This window comes from Eleutherodactylus coqui, chromosome 3 (assembly GCF_035609145.1).
Source record: "Eleutherodactylus coqui strain aEleCoq1 chromosome 3, aEleCoq1.hap1, whole genome shotgun sequence".
NCBI lineage: Eukaryota > Metazoa > Chordata > Amphibia > Anura > Eleutherodactylidae > Eleutherodactylus > Eleutherodactylus coqui.
In genome coordinates, this window is record NC_089839.1 from 226,861,655 (window position 1) to 226,878,843 (window position 17,189).

Here is a 17,189-nt window from a genome sequence, read left to right on the forward strand (position 1 = left end):
AGTGTACTATCCTAGCAATTGAACAATTGCATCTTCAAGTCAAGAATTGGTATTTTTCTTTTCTTCGCCTCCCAAAAAAATGTAATAAAAAGTAATCCAAGAGTCACGTGTACCCCAAACTGGTGCCAATGAAAACTATAACTCTTCCTGCCAAAAAAGAACCCCTCACAGAGCTCTGCTGCTGAAAAAATAAAAATGTTCTGGGTCTTAGGGCTTATTCACACATCCATATATCGGCCGGGTTTTCACGTCTGGCCGATATACCGTGTCCCTTTCTGCAGGGAGAGGAGACAGGCCAGTCTGCAGGGAGAGGAGACAGGCCGGGCCAGGAGCAGTTAAGAGTTTTTCCTCCCCCTCCATTCTGCATCATTTACATTCTGCTTCTAGAAACTCGCTTTGGGTCATGTTACAGAAGTGGCCAGACAGGATTTTTGGGCTCTCATTTCGGGTGAGGACATTGGAGGTTTCCGTTCCTTAGCTAAGTCTTCTACTTTAGTCCCATTCAAAGCTGCATTCCTAGTTCCACTACATGGAATAAACCCTGATCTTAGAGAGTTACGCCTTAGACAGGAGCTACGATCCTTTTCTGTGATGGATTCTGCTGTCTTGTATCCTAAAAAGGACGATATTGCCGCGAGAAAATCGCAACTTTTCCTGCTATTTTGTGAGCGTCAGCACTGCTTTTTCTCACAAAATTATTACTGCCACGTGTGACTTTCTCGCACAATTTTTTAGTGCGAAAGTCAATAGGACTTTCTAATGTTAAAAATGCATGGAAATCATACGTTTGTGCTTTGCGGTGCGATAAAAAGGAGGCTCTATAGGGAAACATGGGAGATGAAAAAACACAAAACGCGGAAAGATAGGACATTCCGCCATTTTTTTCTCGCAACATCGCATGAGTGAAAACATCGCAAATGTGAAGGAAAGCATTGAAATACATTGGTTTCATAATTTGCGCTTGTACTCAGTCTCGAATCACATGAAAAACGCACGATTTTCTCGCCCCTGTGAAATCACCCTAAGAAATGTTGCCTTTTTTTCTACATTGAACTATTGCACAGCAATGCACTAAATATGCAACAATGCACAAGAATATGCTGTATAAAACGTGAACCTGAAGAAAGGGGGGCAGCAGTGATGCGTAAGGCGAGATCTAAGGTGAAATCAGCAGAATTCTTAATTTTGATGCATCTTTGGATGTGACTGGAGCACAATGGAACATGATTTTATTATGGAGAAGTGGATGGCTACGAGCTAATGTTTAACATATACTGTTAGTGAAACATCCTTGACATGAAATCAACCCAGCGGCTTAAAATCCAGTTGTAATTCTAGGCTGAGTAAATATTCATTCTGGCTCATTTTTCAGATGATTAAACAGAGAATGTGACTGGGGTCAGGGTCACATGATCAGCACCCGCGAGGCAATCCTCAGCCAGCATTTTCTGCTACTAACCCCTCGTGTGATCTTACGGTAACATTTTATTAGTCCGGCATGCACGGGACTACAGACACACCGGATTATTACACATTCCAAACTATCAGACCAGTTGCAGAGTATCAGAATGTCCACATCAGTAGCCCCCCTCATTGATGGCGTAGTACTGCCAGTCCCCCAAAAATGTGTGCAGAAACAGTTAGGGCTCCTTTCCTTCACACTGGAGATCGTGATTTAGCTGCAAGAAAATCGTGGCAAAAACGCATCCTTATTCCCGCAATTTTTGAGCGTCGGCGATGCTTTTTCCTAATTATAATATCGCATCGCTGCCACCCGCAATTTTCTTGCAACATTGCAGGTGTAGAAAAATCATCACAAATGGGAATGAAACTATTGAAAATCATTGGTTTCATAATCTGCTTTTTTACTGACTCTCGCATCACGCGAAAAACCGTGTGATTTTTCTCACCCATGTGAGACCACCCTAATCGCCAGAAGCAGAGAAAGCTCAGATCCTGGCAGTTTAACCCCTTACATACCACAATCAAATAGCAACTGCAACATGTAAGCAGATTACAGGAGGAGGGGTTTAATAAAAAAAATAAATAAATAAATTAAAAAAATGCATTTTTCCCCACAGTAACCCATTTCAAAGGGATAAAATGTAAAAAAAAGCAGCATATAATCGGTATTACCGCATTCAGAGCGTCCCAAACAATGAAAATATTTTGTTATTCATCTCACATGTTGAACGTCATAAAAATAATTTTAAACATTATTATCAGAATTTGTATTTTTCTTTTGTTTGCCTCACAAAAATGTAATAAAAAGCAACACAAAAGTCATATTTAACCCAAAATGTACCAAAAAAACAACTTTTTCCTCAAAATGGAAGCTCTCAGAGAGCTGCGCTGCTGGAAAAAAGGGAACTGTTCTGGGTCTTAAAAAATGTGGCAATGCAGAGTCCATTGTTTTTCTTTAAAAGCATGTTTTTATTGTCAAAAGCAGTAAAAAAATAAGTAAAATCTCTAAAATTTGATATTGCAGTAAGGCTGCATGTCCACTGACGCGATTCAACTGGCGATAAATCACCGGCGAATCACACTGCCTGAAGCTTTCCATAGTGTTGCTATGGAAAGTGCAGCTGCGGCATCCACGAGCGGAGAATCATAGCGATTCTTCGCTTGCAGGATTCGATTTGCCATGATTCTCCGTGGTGAGCCTGTCTCCCAAATAGGCTCAGTATGGAGAACCATCAGCTGTCTACTGCTCCCCGGCGGCGGCTCCCACGGCAGAGATCTGCCGTGGGATTTTGCTACGCCCGTGGACAGGGGGCCTAATTGTGCCGATCAGATGAGACAGTTATCATGTTATATTTACCGAATGATAAACACTGTAAAAACAAACCCCAAAACAATGGTGACATTTCTAAAGGGGAGAGAGGTCCTTAAGGCACAAACAAGGCTAGTGATTAAGGGGTTAAATCCCCCTGGTGAAGAACACAAAGTATACTAGAAAGTTACACAACTTCTGATATAATGATAAGTCGTTACTGCCGGGACGGACTCCTCAGTCATCATAATCATCACTGGTTGATTCTGTCTTGCAGGTGGAAGCCGTGCGGCTCATCGCAGAAGGTTCAGCTCCGAGGATCCCACAACCTACTGAAGGCGCCACGTATGATCCCATGCAGAAGAAGGAGACTGCAAAGGTCTGTGGCGCCGTCTGTTGTACTGGTTGGTCTGATCCGCTGTCGTTAGGTACACATTGACGTGGCATCACCTGCAAGTTGCGGTAAAATAGTTGGATTACCTCAACCACACCGCAACTTCAGTGGTTAACTATAGGAAAAAGTCCGAGCGCCCTTGTGACCACTGCAAAAAATCCAAGTGTGGAAATATTGAGGTCATACATAGTGCAGGTCATGTGACTTCATCATTGACACATTGCATTTTGGAAAAGTTTTTTTTGTGCCCAATGACCCACGTTTAGATGCGTTGGTTCGGTTGCACCTGACTTTTGGGTTTTCTGTTTCCAATCTTCAGATAAAATGGGATCAGCCAGCAGAAGCCATACACAACTTCATCCGAGGAAACGATAAGGTGCCCGGAGCCTGGACAGAGGTCAACGGAAGTGTAAGTTTAGCATTATCACAGTGACACCTGGTGGGCGCCACCAGTACTACAGGAAATGAAGAACGCCAAACTGCATTTTAAGGCTAATTCACACAACCGTGATTTTGGCGCGTATCACACGTACAACGCACAGCCGCGTGACACGCTGTGAATGGAGTCAATGAAAGTGCATGGACTTTGATTGATCCATTCACATTAGCATGTAAACACTGCGTGTAGATACATGTGTGAAAAAGATTGCAGCAGGCTCTGTTTCACCGCATATCACGCAGCTTGAGTCCTATACTTTTCTATGGGCAGCGTATGCAATGCTATCCATACACAATACATTGCTTATGGGCGACGGTACATATGCAAAAAAAGATACCGGTCTCTGCCGGCTCACTCAGACTGGTAAAACGCTGCACGACCCATTCTCTTGCTTGTGGATGATGTAGGGGACATAGGAGCCTCTACTGTGAGGCGACAAGATAATATGTGTTTGGTATCTTGTTTATTGGCGCTTTAACCACCTGTAAAATTGGTGCTGTTTCTTTTTTTTTTTTGCGGGGTGTGGTGGGGGTAGTGGCACCATTTCACACTTCGACTCGGGCTGCGTAAAGGCTTGGAGTACCCCTGAGGGGACGCTGTCTACATTAATCAGAGGCAGGCGGCAGGTGTGGTCCAGTTATGTCCACTGGACTGTTAATCCTTGATTTGCACATGGTGTGTGGGGCTAAGGGGGGCTGGAAGATACATATTAGGAAGGGGGATTCATCAATAACACTATTGGGGGAAGGGTTAAACCTCATACAACAACTATTTATAGTGAATGCACTCTTTTCTTTTCTCCAGAAAGTGACTTTTTTCGGTTCAGCCTTCACTTCTAATGGGCCGCACCCTGATGGAGAACTTCTGGAGATTCCCGGGGCGTCCAGGCCGGCGCTGGTAACCAAGAATGGACTGGTGCTCTTTGGAAATGACGGGAAAACTGTAAGTGGTGGTTTGGGGGTTTTGGATGCAAATCTCCTGCAATATTTTACTCCATAAAATCCGGGCACCACGGAGACTCGCTACTTCATCCAACTTACCAAATTAAAGGGGTGTTCCCATCACGGACCAAGATAGGAATACCACTGATTGCAGGGCCGGGATGACAGAAACCGTCATACTCAGCTGAGCTACACTGTTTCCATAACTCATAGAGGTCAACGGAAGTGAAGCAAACAGCGCAGGACAACCAGCTACACAGTTTCTGCAGCTACTGAGTTACAAAAACACCGTAGCTCAGGGGTGGAACTACAGGCTTATGGGTCTGGGTGCAAAAGTTCTGCTCCCCCTGAATCGTCTCCCACAGCTAGTTTGTATGGCTACTGTCCGTTGTTGCGCCAAAATATACATGCAGACGTTATATATAATCAGGCAGCATATCTATAATTGAAAGTTTATAACACGACGGCTTAGATACTCCTACAGTAAAAGTGCCCACTCTTGTGCAACACAAAGTAATACTGCTCACACAAAGCAATAATTCTCCCATAGTGACCACCACAGGAAATAGTGCCTGCTTTGTGCCCTCCACATAGTAATAGTTCCCCTCTGTTCCCACCACAAAGTAATAATGCCCACTTTGTGCCCTAGAAAAGTAATAACACCTCACGATGCTCACAAAGTAATTCAGGTCCCTTTGTGCCCCTATACAGTTATAGAGCCCTCCTGATGCCTGCTGGAGGAGGGTTAGGAACCTTTCTATGTTCTGACGACATAACAAGTAGCAGCGTGAGCGGTATGCCTGTGCTCTGTGCCCATTTAACCCCAAACGTCTACACTAGGAGTCAGTCTGTTGGCCCGGGCATGGTTACCCATTCAGCAGGGTCTCCATTTATGGCTTATCTATATGGTAGCCACACACATCCCACCATGGGGGAGCTCATCGGTCATTGCCTCTAGAGATGTCCCACAGCCCACTTCTCACAGGTTTCTTTATTTATCACAGCTGACTGTAAAGAACCTTCAGTTTGAGGACGGGAAGATGATTCCAGCATCTCAGTACTATAAGTCATCAGATAACACATCCTTACAGCTGTCCCAAGAGGAACAAGCCATAGCGGATGAGATGCGGGTATGTCCTTCCCGAAGTCATTGCCATGAATGCCCGCTAGACCAGTAGATAGGTAATAGGTCACCACCTCTGTGCTACTGTTCCAGGCCACCTGGAGACGAATCCTCACCAATGTTCCTGGGATTGAGGACTCCACTGACTTCTTCAAGGCCGGAGCAGCGTCTATGGATGTAGTAAGGTTGGTAGTAATAACCAGAGTCATTACACCTGCAGCATGCCATGCAAAGCCACTGCAAATCAGCCTTGGGGAGATATATGGGCACAATGGCTATTGTTTTTTGGGCACTATGACTAGTATACTGGCTGTAGGATGACTGGTATTGTTTGGACACTGTAGTTAGAATTATATGTACCATATGGTGACCTTATATATGGACTGGAGATGGTGGTATGTGAGGCCAAAAACTGGTATTATGTGGGCACTGTACTATGGACTATGACTGGTATTATGTGGGCAATATGGTTGGAATTAGCTATGGGTTATGTTTGGTATTGGATATAAATTATGGCTGGCATATGGGCACTGTGGCTGGCATTAGATATGGGTTATGAGTAGTATTAGATATGACTGATAAGTGGGCACTTTGGATGGCATAAATATGGATTATGACTGGTTTTTTGTGGACACTGTAGCTATTACTAAGTATGGACTATGGTTGGTATTAGATGTGGACTGTGGCTGGTAAAAGTCATGGGCTATGACTGGTATTATATGACCACTGCAAGTGGGTATGACTATATTTGTACTACAGCTAGCATTATATTGGCTCTACTGTTGGCACTTTGGTCTGATCTAATTTTGCACCACAGCTGTAGCTATTATTTTGGCACTTTGGTCTGATTATATATGGACTATAGCTGGTGCTTTGTTAAAGGTGTAGCAGTGTTATTTATGCAGCCTGAATCTATCTGTAGGGGGTGCTGTAATTTTTGCAGTTGGGCCTGTTGAATTCTGTGGGGGGCGTCATGACTTTGGCAGGTCTGGTGAAGTCTACCCCTATGACAGATGTGCTCTTCCTTCTCTCCTATCTCCAGGCTAGTGGAAGAAGTGAAGCTGAAGTGTAACGGGCTGCAGCTGCAGAATGAAGACGTCTACATGGCCACCAGGTTTGAGGAATTCATTCAGCTGTTGGTGAGGAAGCTGCGAGGGGAGGACACGATGGACGAAATACTCATAGATTATGTAAGACAGCAAAATATCGGTGGGTGTCAGTAATGGGTAAGCAGGGAGCAGTCTGAACCCCATCTGCTCTATCCCCGCACAGGTGGAGAAGGACGTCAATAACATGAAGCTCAGGATTCCTCATCAACTTTTCATCAATGGACAATTTGTAGACGCTGAAGGCGGGAAAACTTACGACACGATTAACCCCACAGATGGGAATGTAAGTGTTAATTACCAGTTACAATCAGAACTAAAATAGTCAAAAAATTCAAAAAATGTACTGAAGCGATGATGTCACTAAATGGGTGTTCCCACTAATATGACACCCCCCACAATATGGGCCATCCTACAGGCTGGCATGGCAGTCAGGGGTTAAACTCTCCACCATGTTTAACCATATTTTCCTATCATAGGCCATTTGCAAGGTAGCGCTGGCCCAGGTGTCTGATATCGATAAAGCTGTCGCTGCTGCCAAAGAAGCCTTCGAAAATGGTGAATGGGGAAAAATGAACGCACGGGACCGAGGCCGTTTGATATACAGGTGAGTTCCTGTAAGCTGCTGTTCACACAGTGGAATCAGTGTCAGATTTTTAATTTTTTTTGCACAGATTCTGCCTCAAAATCTACAAGAGAAATCCGTGGCTGAGTGATGATTCGCACTTCAGACTTATGTGGATCCCATTGGAAAGGGATTAATTCACGTGTGGCTTTCCTGATGAGGATTTCACATCAAGAAGTGACGTCACTTTTTTTTTCCGCATGTGGGTTTTAAATTTGTGCTACATAGACTATTGTGCAAATTCTCATTCAAGTGAGTGGGACACTTAGGTGACACAAATCTGCCATGGATTTGATTTACAATCCGCTTGGATTCCATATGCATTCCATGTGAAATCCACAGCAAGAATTCCCCTTGTGAAAAGGTATACTGTGTGTTTTAGTGCATCTGCTGCTCCCGCTGAAGTGGCTGCCACAGTTGATCTGACCACCATGAATCTTAACTCCTCCACACTCCAAGACATAGATTTATGTCCTGTGTGTGCCGGGCTTTCATGGAGCAGGATCGGCTGCTGATTCTGCTTCATATTAGGGCGCCCACACACTTGCGTTTTTTTAATGCTGCATTTTTTAAAATACGGACGTCAATGGGACTTTCTATTGTTTAAAACGCAAATCACAAACTTGAGATGCGTTTTTAACATGAGAAAGCCCCATTGACATTCGCGTTAAAAAAGACGCAAGTGTGTGGGAGTCCTAAAGCAGGTGCCGACTGTCTTTGACAGCTGACATCCGCCTGCAACAGCTGCAATCAGCATTTACCGAGCGAGGTTGTTAACCCTTTAAATGCCGCCGTCAATTCTGACAGTGGAATTAAATGCCCCAATCAAAGTTCAGGTTCTGAAACGGCCCCCTGCAATTAGGTTGCCAAGGCAACCTGGGGACTTCTAAAGGCCTCCAGGACTGTCATAGTTGATTGCCTCTTAAGGCATGTGGTATAATGTAATACTGTGGTATTGCATTATACTCTGAGCAATCAAAATATCACAAATTCAAGTCCCATATGAGGACTAGAAAAGAGTTTTAAAAAGTTTTATTAATTATTATTAGAAAAAACAAAACATAATAAAAAAATCCGTTTCCTATATTTAGAATAAAAAAATAAAAATACCAAATATCTTTTTTTTTAATCACTGCATCTGATAGATTGCTGAGTCCGATCTATCAAAGTAATGTGTTATCTATCTCTTACAATGAATGCTGACAGAATAAAATTTTTAAAAAAGTCAGAATTGCACTCTTTTTGGTCAACCCCTCTCCAAGAAAAAAATTAATAAAAAGTAATCAAAAGCTTGTATTAACTCTAAAATGGTACCAATAGAAACTACAGGGCTTCCCACAAAAAATGAGCCTCACACAACTATGTTGACAGAAAAGTGAAAAAGTTATGGCGGTCAGAATATAATGGCAGCATCATTTTTTCCAAAAATGCGTATTTTATTTTTTTTAAAGCACTACAGCAAAAAAAACTTGGTATCGTAGTAATCATACTGACGCACAGAATAAAGTTGTCATGTAATTCTTATTGCAGTGTATGCAACATAAAAACAACCCCCACCCCCAAGATGGCGGAATTGCGTTTTTTTTCTATTTGACTCCACTTAGAAATTTTTAAAAAGTTTTTCAGTACATTATAAATAAAAAAACAACAAGCCCTGGAAAACTAAGAGTTCTGATTTTTTTGAAGGTCAGGAGGAAAAACCAAAAATGGAAAAAAAAAGGCCTAGTCATTAAGGGGTTAATAGTAATTGTATAGCAGTATTATGTAGACCTTGGATAGCATGGCCATTGGATCACTTTATGTAATAAGCTAGTATTCAGGCACTGTAAAGTGGCTTTTACTGTACGGTATATTTTTGCGGTAGGACCCTACGGCACCACAATGCATGGCAGCGTTTACTTAGGCACTATGCGGTATATTATTTTGCAGTGTATGGCACTTAGAACTAGGTACTATATGACAGAGCCAAGAGAAAGTATAAGTCAGTACTGTTTCCCAGTGTTCTCTTTTCCTCTCGTGTTGCCCCAGGCTGGCTGACCTCATGGAGGAGCACCAGGAAGAGCTGGCCACCATTGAATCCATAGACTCGGGTGCAGTGTACACATTGGCTCTGAAGACCCATGTGGGGATGTCCATACAGACATTCCGGTACTTTGCTGGCTGGTGTGATAAAATTCAGGTGAGATGTCCTTAAGGCCTCATGTCCACGGGCAAATGATGAATTAGGATCCGCAGCGGATGACCCGCATGCGGATCCGCATCCCATAGGGATGCATTGACCACCCGCAGGTAGATAAATACCCGCGGATGGTCAATAAAAGTGATTTTTTTAAAAATGGACCATGCTCCACTTTCGCGCAGGTCTCCCATGGGGACGGCTCCCGCGGGCTTCTATTGAAGCCTATGGCAGCCGTCCGGATCCGCGGGAGACCAAAATCGGAATATACTCACCTGCTCCGGATCTTCCCTTCTTCGCGGCTTCATCTTCTTCCCGTCGCGGCCGGATCTTTTTTCTTCGGGCCGGCGCATGCAAGAAGATCCGGCCGCGACGGAGAGAAGATGAATCCGCGACAAAGGGAAGATCCGGAGCGTGCGAGCGGTGACTTAATTTTTATTTTAAGCGCTCATGTCCGCGGGGCAGGAGGGACCCGCTACGGATTCTCCATGGAGAATCCGTAGCGGGCCTGATTTTCCCCGTGGACATGAGGCCTTAAAGTTCCTGCACCCCCTATATTATCATTGTACAGTTATTTTACATACACTAAATGGCCCCCAGCCTCTTTATTGCAGCTCCCCGCCCCCTCTCATGATTGGCTCTTCCCTGTATGCAATTTCTCCCCGTGACCCCGGAGTGCAGCATAAAATCACGTGACAAGTTTTCTGTGGATCAGTTTCAGTGTGAATCCACATTAGATGGGAAAATCCAGCGATCTGAGCGACTTCCAACGAGGCCTGGTCATCGGTGCTAGACTAGCCAGGCCCTAACTGCCAATTGTGTAGAGATTTCTCATGTAACGGTGTGGAGAGTATAATTAGAATGGCGGAATCTAGGAAATCATCCAGCGAAAGAGGAACCTCTGGATGGAAACAACTCTTGCAAAAAGGGGTCAGAGGAAGATGTCAAAAATTGTTCTGATCAACAGGTGCTGCACAATCAGCCAAATACAACACTGGTGCTTCAAAAACGTGTCCGAACACACAACTCAGTATTTCTTGGCACGGATGGGATATATCAGCAGACGACCAGTTCCAGCCCATAAACGTTAGACTCCAGCAGACAAAAGAGCGCAAAACTTGTATCACAGAACAGCAGGAAAACATCACCTGGTCAGATGGATCCAGATTTCTGTTGCATCGTGCTGATGAGAGGTCAGGAATTGGCGCAAGCGGCATAAATTGATGACCCCTTCCTGTCAGCTGATCAGAACATGTCTGCAGCAACTACAAGTAGCTTCCTGTCCGCAGGGGCCGATATTCCTTCAGAACGATTTCATCACATAGTGGAATCTATGCCATGAAGAATAAATGGGGTGCTCTAATAAAGGGGCCGTTCAGTGTATAAATCTAAGGAGCTTGTGTGGTGCCATGGTTACTAATGTCAGGGAGGTAAGGATACCAAGGTTTAGGCTGTTCAGATGGTCAGTAAAAGGCCCCGGCAATATACTCACACCCAGCAATTGCTGATGGTCAAGTTGCTACACATGAAGTTGTGTACCAGCAAGTCTGCCTTGTAACATCTACGACCATTGGCAGACAGATTTTCCATGTCAATATTAGACAAACAAGGCAAATAAAAGAACAGACGCAAAATCTACAAAATCTGCTTACCATAGTGATCAAGTATTCTTCATGACAGTTTGACCATAGAGGGTGCTATTCCTGATGATTTCCTTCTGGCCCAGGGGTGCCACAAGCCTGTAGCTGTCTGAGGCCAAGTGTGAAATGGAGCAGCGTCCTCCAGTAGTCATGGTGGACCCTGTACTGGACCTACAGTCGGGCAGCAACCCCACAAGCAGAGCACTCGCTCTGTCCACAGCTCTAGTCGGGGGGCCACTGCGCTGTCATCAGAGGCTGTGACACCTGACCTCTGCCCCCAGTGAGTGCTCTGCTTGTGGGGTTGCTGCCCCACCGGGTCACAGCTGGCAATTAATTTTTACTGGCCATTAGTATGCCTGGTAAGAAGTAAATAGTAGCCAGGTGACAACCCACCGCCCCTCTGAAGTCCTGACGCCTGAGGCAACAGGCTCAGGTCACCTCATGGAAGGAGCCCTGTTTTTCACAAATATCCAGGTGTTTGATGGGGCCTAGAATAACGTATGTGCACATTTTACAGGGCTCCACCATCCCAATAAATCAAGCGCGACCAAATCGGAACTTATCCTTCACCAAGAGGGAGCCCATTGGGTAAGTGCGCCATATAGAGCTGAGCGTAGTGCCTAAACGGTACGCTGCAAAATGTGAAACAGATGACTTATGATTTCCAATGCAGAGTGTGTGGAATCGTCATCCCATGGAACTATCCGCTCATGATGTTGGCGTGGAAAACAGCAGCTTGTCTTGCAGCAGGTAACACGGTGGTGCTGAAACCAGCTCAGGTGAGGCGTGTCACACTTCCTGCTCAGCTCTGTAGATTCACTGTGAAATTTCTTAAAACCTACAGCGCAAAAAAAAAAAAAGATCAGGCTGAGAGAGCATGCTGGGAGTTGTAGTTTAGTGTAGGTCACAGGTATTTAGGGTTAAATGCATTAGTTTATATAGGCCAGTGATTGATGTAATCACAGCACAAGAACTGTCCACCCAGAGCGTCAGGGACTATGTTCTATAGCTAAGCAGTTGCAACCTGACATCAGCATGTTCAATGCCAAGAGGTGGCGGAAAATGCTGTAAACCTCAGCATTATTTGACTCCACCAGCAGAATAGTGAGTGCAGCTCTGGAGTATAATGCAGGATGTAACACAGGATCGGTACAGGATAAGTAATGTGTATATACACAGTGACTGCACCAGCAGAATAGTGAGTGCAGCTCTGGAGTATAATACAGGATGTAACTCAGGATCAGTACAGGATAAGTAATGTATGTACACAGTGACTCCACCAGCAGAATAGTGAGTGCAGCTCTGGAGTATAATACAGAATGTAACTCAGGATCAGTACAGGATAAGTAAAGTATATACACAGTGACTCCACCAGCAGAATAGTGAGTGCAGCTCTGGAGTATAATACTGGATGTAACTCAGGATCAGTACAGGATAAGTAATGTATGTACACAGTGACTCCACCAGCAGAATAGTGAGTTCAGCTCTGGAGTATAATATAGGATGCAGCACTGGATTAGTACAGGATAAGTAATGTAATGTACTTTATGTGTTATAACATTTTAACCATTGTGATACATTGGGAAGGTCAGCTTATCTAATGCAGTTGCTAGACTGTACAAATGTATCAATTATAAGTTTATACTTGTCACGTCCTGTAGGTCACTCCATTAACAGCTCTGAAGTTTGCTGAATTAACAGTAAAAGCTGGATTTCCTAAGGGAGTGGTTAATATCCTGCCTGGAGCTGGTAGGTCCACTAGTAAAGTTTATCAGTAGAGATGAGCGAGCACCAAAATGCTCGGGTGCTCGTTACTCGGGACGAAATTTTCGCGATGCTCGAGGGTTTGTTTCGAGTAACGAACCCCATTGAAGTCAATGGGCGACCCGAGCATTTTTGTATATCGCCGATGCTCGCTAAGGTTTTCATTTGTGAAAATCGGGGCAATTCAAGAAAGTGATGGGAACGACACAGCAACGGATAGGGCAGGCAAGGGGCTACATGTTGGGCTGCATCTCAAGTTCACAGGTCCCACTATTAAGCCACAATAGCGGCAAGAGTGCCCCCCGCACTGTCAGCATAAAGATCGTTCTCCTCTTTCACAGCTGTAACAGCTGTGGCAGAGAAGAACGATGTTAGCCCATTGAATTCAATGGAGCCGGCAATACAGCAGGTTCCACTGAAAGCAATGGGCTGCCGGCGTGCGCGGGATGAATTGTCGGGAAGGGCTTAAATATATAAGCCCTTCCCTGCAATTCATCCAGAAATGTGTAAAAATAAAAATATATACCGCATATACCGGCGTATAAGGCGACGGGGCGTATATGATGACCCCCCAACTGTCACCTTATACGCCGGGAATACAGTGGAGCAAAGAATAAAAATCATTACTCACTTCCCCCGGCGGTCTGCGGTGCTGCTGCAGGCTGTCGCTCCCTCCTGGTCCCCGGCAGAGCATTGCTTTCTGGACGCAGGGCTTTAAATCCCCGCCTCCAGAAAACAGACGTGCCTTCAGCCAATCACAGCCAATGACAATGATGTCATTGAATGGCTGTGATTGGCTGAAGGCACGTGTGTTTTCTGGAGGCGGGGATTTAAAGCCCTGCGGCCAGAAAGCAATGCTCTGCCGGGGACCAGGAGGGAGCGACAGCCTGCAGCAGCGCCGCAGACCACCGGGGGAAGTGAGTAATGATTTTTATTCTTTGCTCCGCTGTATTCCCGGCGTATAAGGTGACAGTTGGGGGGTCGTCTTATACGCCCCGTCGCCTTATACGCCGGTATATGCGGTATATCTTATTTTTACACATTTCTGGATGAATTGCAGGGAAGGGTTTATATATTTAAGCCCTTCCCGACAATTCATCCCGCGCACGCCGGCAGCCCATTGCTTTCAGTGGAACCTGCTGTATTGCCGGTTCCATTGAATTCAATGGTCAAACATCGTTCTTCTCTGCCACAGCTGTTACAGCTGCAACAGAGAAGAATGATTTGTCTTCTATATGTTCTCAATGGGGTCGGCGCTGCTGCCGCCGGCCCCATTGAGCGCATATAGAGAAGAGAACAGGAATCGCAGATCGCACATAGGTGCGATCTGCGATTTCTATGGCCTAAGAAGGACCGTTGGGGTTCTTGAAGCCTAAAATCACTCCTAACACTCTCCCTATAGCAGCTCCGGCACCAATAGCACTTTCCCTGAACTATGTCAGAATGCATCTGTGGCAAGCCGCGGGCGGGCAGATTTTAATACTCGGGTGACACCTAATCTCGTCAGCCACTCACTGCAGGGGGGTGGTATAGGGCTTGAACGTCGCAGGGGGAAGTTGTAATGCCTTCCCTGTTTTTCTATTGGCCAGAAAAGCGCGCAAATTTCTCAGGGAAGAAAATGAAAGTGACTCGAACATCGCGTGGTACTCGTCTCGAGTAACGAGCACCTCGAACACCCTAATACTCGAACGAGTATCAAGCTCAGACGAGTATGCTCGCTCATCTCTATTTATCAGCCTACTGACAAAACACAGCATTTAAGTTGGTTTCTCAAGGAATATGCATTGGACAAATTAAGAGGGTTACAAACTCATTGATGTTTGTTTCACTCAGGATCTCTTATTGGACAACGTCTATCTGATCATCCTGATGTCAGGAAATTAGGATTTACAGGATCCACACCCATAGGAAAGCAAATCATGAAAAGGTAAAGTATGAGTTTGTTATACTTATAAATAGGGGGCAGTATTATAGTAGTTATATTCTTGTACATAGGAGGCAGTATTATAGTAGTTATATTCTTGTACATAGGAGGCAGTATTATAGTAGTTATATTCTTGTAAATAGGGGCACTATTATAGTAGTTGTATTCTTGTACATAGGGTAAGTATTATAATAGTTATATCCTTGTACATAGGGGGCAGTATTATAGTAGTTATATTCTTGTACATAGGAGGCAGTATAGTAGTTATAGTCTTGTACATAGAGGACAGTATTATAGTAGTTATATTCTTGTACACAGGGAGCAGTATTATAGTAGTTATATTCTTGTACATAGGAGCAGTATTATAGTAGTTATATTCTTGTACATAGGAGGCAGTATTATAGTAGTTATATTCTTGTACATAGGGGACAGTATTATAGTAGTTATATTCTTGTACATAGGAGCAGTATTATAGTAGTTATATTCTTGTACATAGGGGACAGTATTATAGTAGTTATATTCTTGTACATAGGAGCAGTATTATAGTAGTTATATTCTTGTACATAGGGGCAGTATTATAGTAGTTATATTCTTGTACGTAGGGGGCAGTATTATAGTAGTTATATTCTTGTACATAGAGGGCAGTATTATAGTAGTTATAGTCTTGTACATAGAGGACAGTATTATAGTAGTTATATTCTTGTACACAGGGAGCAGTATTATAGTAGTTATATTCTTGTACATAGAGGGCAGTATTATAGTAGTTATATTCTTGTACATAGAGGGCAGTATTATAGTAGTTATATTCTTGTACATAGGAGACAGTATTATAGTAGTTATATCCTTGTACATAGGGGAGCAGTATTCTAGTAGTTATATTCTTGTACATAGGGGGCAGTATTATAGTAGTTATATTCTTGTACATAGGGGCAGTATTATAGTAGTTATATTCTTGCACATAGGGGGCAGTATTATAGTAGTTATATCCTTGTACATAGGGGAGCAGTATTCTAGTAGTTATATTCTTGTACATAGGGGAGCAGTATTATAATAGTTATATTCTTGTACATAGGAGACAGTATTCTAGTAGTTATATCCTTGTACATAGGGGAGCAGTATTCTAGTAGTTATATTCTTGTACATAGGGAGTAGTATTATAGTAGTTATATTCTTTTACATAGGGGCAGTATTATAGTAGTTATATTCTTGTACATAGAGGGCAGTATTATAGTATAGTCTTGTACATAGAGGACAGTTTTATAGTAGTTATATTCTTGTACACAGGGAGCAGTATTATAGTAGTTATATTCTTGTACATAGGAGCAGTATTATAGTAGTTATATTCTTGTACATAGGAGGCAGTATTATAGTAGTTATATTCTTGTACATAGGGGACAGTATTATAGTAGTTATATTCTTGTACATAGGAGCAGTATTATAGTAGTTATATTCTTGTACATAGGGGACAGTATTATAGTAGTTATATTCTTGTACATAGGAGCAGTATTATAGTAGTTATATTCTTGTACATAGGGGCAGTATTATAGTAGTTATATTCTTGTACGTAGGGGGCAGTATTATAGTAGTTATATTCTTGTACATAGAGGGCAGTATTATAGTAGTTATAGTCTTGTACATAGAGGACAGTATTATAGTAGTTATATTCTTGTACACAGGGAGCAGTATTATAGTAGTTATATTCTTGTACATAGAGGGCAGTATTATAGTAGTTATATTCTTGTACATAGAGGGCAGTATTATAGTAGTTATATTCTTGTACATAGGAGACAGTATTATAGTAGTTATATCCTTGTACATAGGGGAGCAGTATTCTAGTAGTTATATTCTTGTACATAGGGGGCAGTATTATAGTAGTTATATTCTTGTACATAGGGGCAGTATTATAGTAGTTATATTCTTGCACATAGGGGGCAGTATTATAGTAGTTATATCCTTGTACATAGGGGAGCAGTATTCTAGTAGTTATATTCTTGTACATAGGGGAGCAGTATTATAATAGTTATATTCTTGTACATAGGAGACAGTATTCTAGTAGTTATATCCTTGTACATAGGGGAGCAGTATTCTAGTAGTTATATTCTTGTACATAGGGAGTAGTATTATAGTAGTTATATTCTTTTACATAGGGGCAGTATTATAGTAGTTATATTCTTGTACATAGAGGGCAGTATTATAGTATAGTCTTGTACATAGAGGACAGTATTATAGTAGTTATATTCTTGTACACAGGGAGCAGTATTATAGTAGTTATATTCTTGTACAT

At 43.1% G+C, this 17,189-nt stretch overlaps 1 protein-coding gene across 2 annotated transcripts in view; it reads left to right on the forward strand.

Moving 5' to 3' along the window:
• ALDH1L1 (aldehyde dehydrogenase 1 family member L1) overlaps nt 1-17,189 on the forward strand; it is a 45,394-nt gene that overhangs the window by 16,565 nt on the left and 11,640 nt on the right. For both annotated transcript variants that reach the window (XM_066597024.1, XM_066597025.1), the window contains exons 5-17: nt 3,051-3,152; nt 3,487-3,576; nt 4,411-4,548; nt 5,552-5,677; nt 5,764-5,855; nt 6,713-6,860; nt 6,943-7,062; nt 7,256-7,383; nt 9,430-9,580; nt 11,735-11,805; nt 11,891-11,996; nt 12,879-12,966; nt 14,815-14,908. In XM_066597024.1, coding sequence (XP_066453121.1) covers nt 3,051-3,152; nt 3,487-3,576; nt 4,411-4,548; nt 5,552-5,677; nt 5,764-5,855; nt 6,713-6,860; nt 6,943-7,062; nt 7,256-7,383; nt 9,430-9,580; nt 11,735-11,805; nt 11,891-11,996; nt 12,879-12,966; nt 14,815-14,908 — 1,454 coding nt within the window. The remainder of the gene's footprint in view (nt 1-3,050; nt 3,153-3,486; nt 3,577-4,410; nt 4,549-5,551; nt 5,678-5,763; nt 5,856-6,712; nt 6,861-6,942; nt 7,063-7,255; nt 7,384-9,429; nt 9,581-11,734; nt 11,806-11,890; nt 11,997-12,878; nt 12,967-14,814; nt 14,909-17,189) is intronic.